The sequence below is a fragment of the Gekko japonicus genome, unplaced genomic scaffold (assembly GCF_001447785.1).
Source record: "Gekko japonicus isolate JY-2015 unplaced genomic scaffold, Gekko_japonicus_V1.1 scaffold202, whole genome shotgun sequence".
NCBI classification, from domain to species: domain Eukaryota; kingdom Metazoa; phylum Chordata; class Lepidosauria; order Squamata; family Gekkonidae; genus Gekko; species Gekko japonicus.
Genome location: NW_015170893.1, coordinates 926,395 through 928,621, shown reverse-complemented (window position 1 = coordinate 928,621; position 2,227 = coordinate 926,395). Strand labels below are relative to the sequence as shown.

At 54.5% G+C, this 2,227-nt stretch overlaps 1 protein-coding gene across 1 annotated transcript; it reads left to right on the top strand.

The window, feature by feature from the left end:
- Positions 1 to 1,294: 1,294 nt before the first annotated feature.
- LOC107116546 (uncharacterized protein K02A2.6-like) lies at positions 1,295 to 1,837 on the top strand (the record flags this gene model as incomplete). Its single annotated transcript, XM_015418481.1, has 1 exon — positions 1,295 to 1,837. A coding segment is annotated over exon 1 (543 nt), but the record flags the coding sequence as incomplete, so codon positions are not given.
- Between the last annotated feature and the right edge of the window lie 390 nt (positions 1,838 to 2,227).

Genomic DNA, 2,227 nt, shown 5'->3' with positions numbered 1-2,227 from the left:
GACCATCGTAACGCATAGGGGGGCGTTTAGAGTAAATCGACTCCAATTCGGAGTGAATGTTGCGCCGGGGATTTTTCAGAGCCTCATGGAGGGGTTGTTGAGGGGGGTGCCGGGCACGGTGCCCTATTTTGACGATGTCTTAATAGCGGGCAAATCTGATGACGAGCTGCTGTGCCGAGTGCGGGAGGTGCTCAAACGTTTTTCTGATGCGGGCCTGAAGGTAAAAAAGTCGAAGTGCCTGGTGGGAGTCCCGAGTGTGGAGTTCTTGGGGTTCCGGGTGGATGAGTTTGGGGTCCATCCTACTAACGATAAGGTCTCCGCAATCCAGAATGCCCCACGGCCACAAGGGAAGAAGGAGTTACAGTCCTTCCTAGGACTCCTTAATTTTTATCACGCCTTCTTGCCCCACAAGGCGTCGATTGCGGCCCCATTGCACAACCTGCTGCATAAAGACACAAAATGGAGGTGGGGTCCAGAGCATGAGCGGGCATTCGATGGGGTGAAAAAATTGTTGTCGTCTGATGCAGTGTTAACACATTATGATGAGGACAAACTGCTTGTGTTAGCTGCTGATGCGTCCCCATTTGGGGTGGGAGCTGTGCTGAGCCACGTAATGCCCGACGGGCGGGAAGCCCCTATCGCCTTTTATTCCAAGTCGCTAACAGCAGCGGAAAGAAACTACGCGCAGATTGACAAAGAGGCTTTGGCGCTAGTTTCCGCTGTTAAGAAGTTTCATGACTTTTTGTTTGGACGGAGATTCATACTGGTGACAGACCACAAGCCCCTGCTAGGGATTTTTGCCCAGGACCGGCAACTCCCTGATGTTATGTCCGCACGCATGTTGCGGTGGGCTTTGTTCCTCTCAGCCTACGAGTTCGACCTGGAGCACAGGCCGGGTAAGGCCATTGGACACGCTGATGCGCTCAGCCGCTGCCCTCTGCCCGGCCAGGACTTGGACCCTGCTCCTACTTGCTCCATTCTAGCTATCGAGGAACTGCCGGAGGCACCTGTGTCTGCTAAGGACATTGCTGCTGCGACAGCAAAAGACTCTGTGCTCAGTCGTGTTATTAACTGGGTGTGGAGGGGGTGGCCGGCAGGAACGTTGGAGCCGGAGTTCAAACCGTACAAAACGCGGGAAAGCGAAATGTCGGTATCAAAGGGCTGTTTGCTGTGGGGGAACAGAGTGATTGTACCGCAACGCTGGCGCGAAAAAGTGCTGAAATCACTACACGAGGGCCATCCCGGCATGGTGCATATGAAGGCTCTGGCCCGGGGATATGTATGGTGGCCTGGGATGGATGCTGACATTGAAGAGTGGGTACGGGGGTGTACGCCATGCCAGCAGGCGAGACCCGAACCGCCAACCGCCTTCCCACAGAAATGGGAATCGGCGGGAAAGCCTTGGTCGAGGCTGCACATAGATTTGGCGGGCCCAGTACAGGGTCAAATGTTTTTGATTGTGGTGGACTCTTTTTCGAAATGGTTGGAAGTGGCGCCAATGTCTACCACCACTTCCACTGCTGTTATAAATGTGTTGCGCCGCTTAATTGCCACGCATGGGTTGCCTGATGTCCTGGTAAGCGATAACGGCGCTCAGTTCGTGTCGCAAGAGTTTGCTCAATTCCTGGCTAACAATGGCATCAGGCAAATTACGTCTGCCCCGTTCCACCCAGCATCGAACGGGCAGGCAGAGCGAATGGTCCGCACGACCAAGGATGCGCTTGCCAAGCTAACATCCGGGGATTGGGGAGTGAAACTAGCGTCATTCCTTCTACGGCAACACGTAACGCCGTGCTCTGCCACAGGCCGCAGCCCGGCCGAACTATTGATGGGGCGACGCCTAGCGTCTTTGCTGGATAGGCTGCATCCAGACCTCAACGACTTGAGGCCCCAGCAGCAGAGTGTTCCCAATAAGGTCCGCACATACGAGTGCGGAGATACTGTGTTCGCCAAGAACTATGCTGGGGGACATTCGTGGCTTCCAGCCACTGTAACTGAGGTAGTGGGTTCCCGCATGTATGTAGTCCAGCTTGCGGACGGGCGCAAATGGAGGCGACATGTGGACCAGTTGAGGCAGCGGTGGGCGACTGGCCGCCCCACCTCGCAACCTGCCGAGCTACCTTATGACTGTACATAGTGTTTTTGCTTAGGGGGGAGGGATTTGTTATGTATTGCATTGTATATAACTACTATGTGAACTGTGCCATTGAGACTTGATTGTAAATAC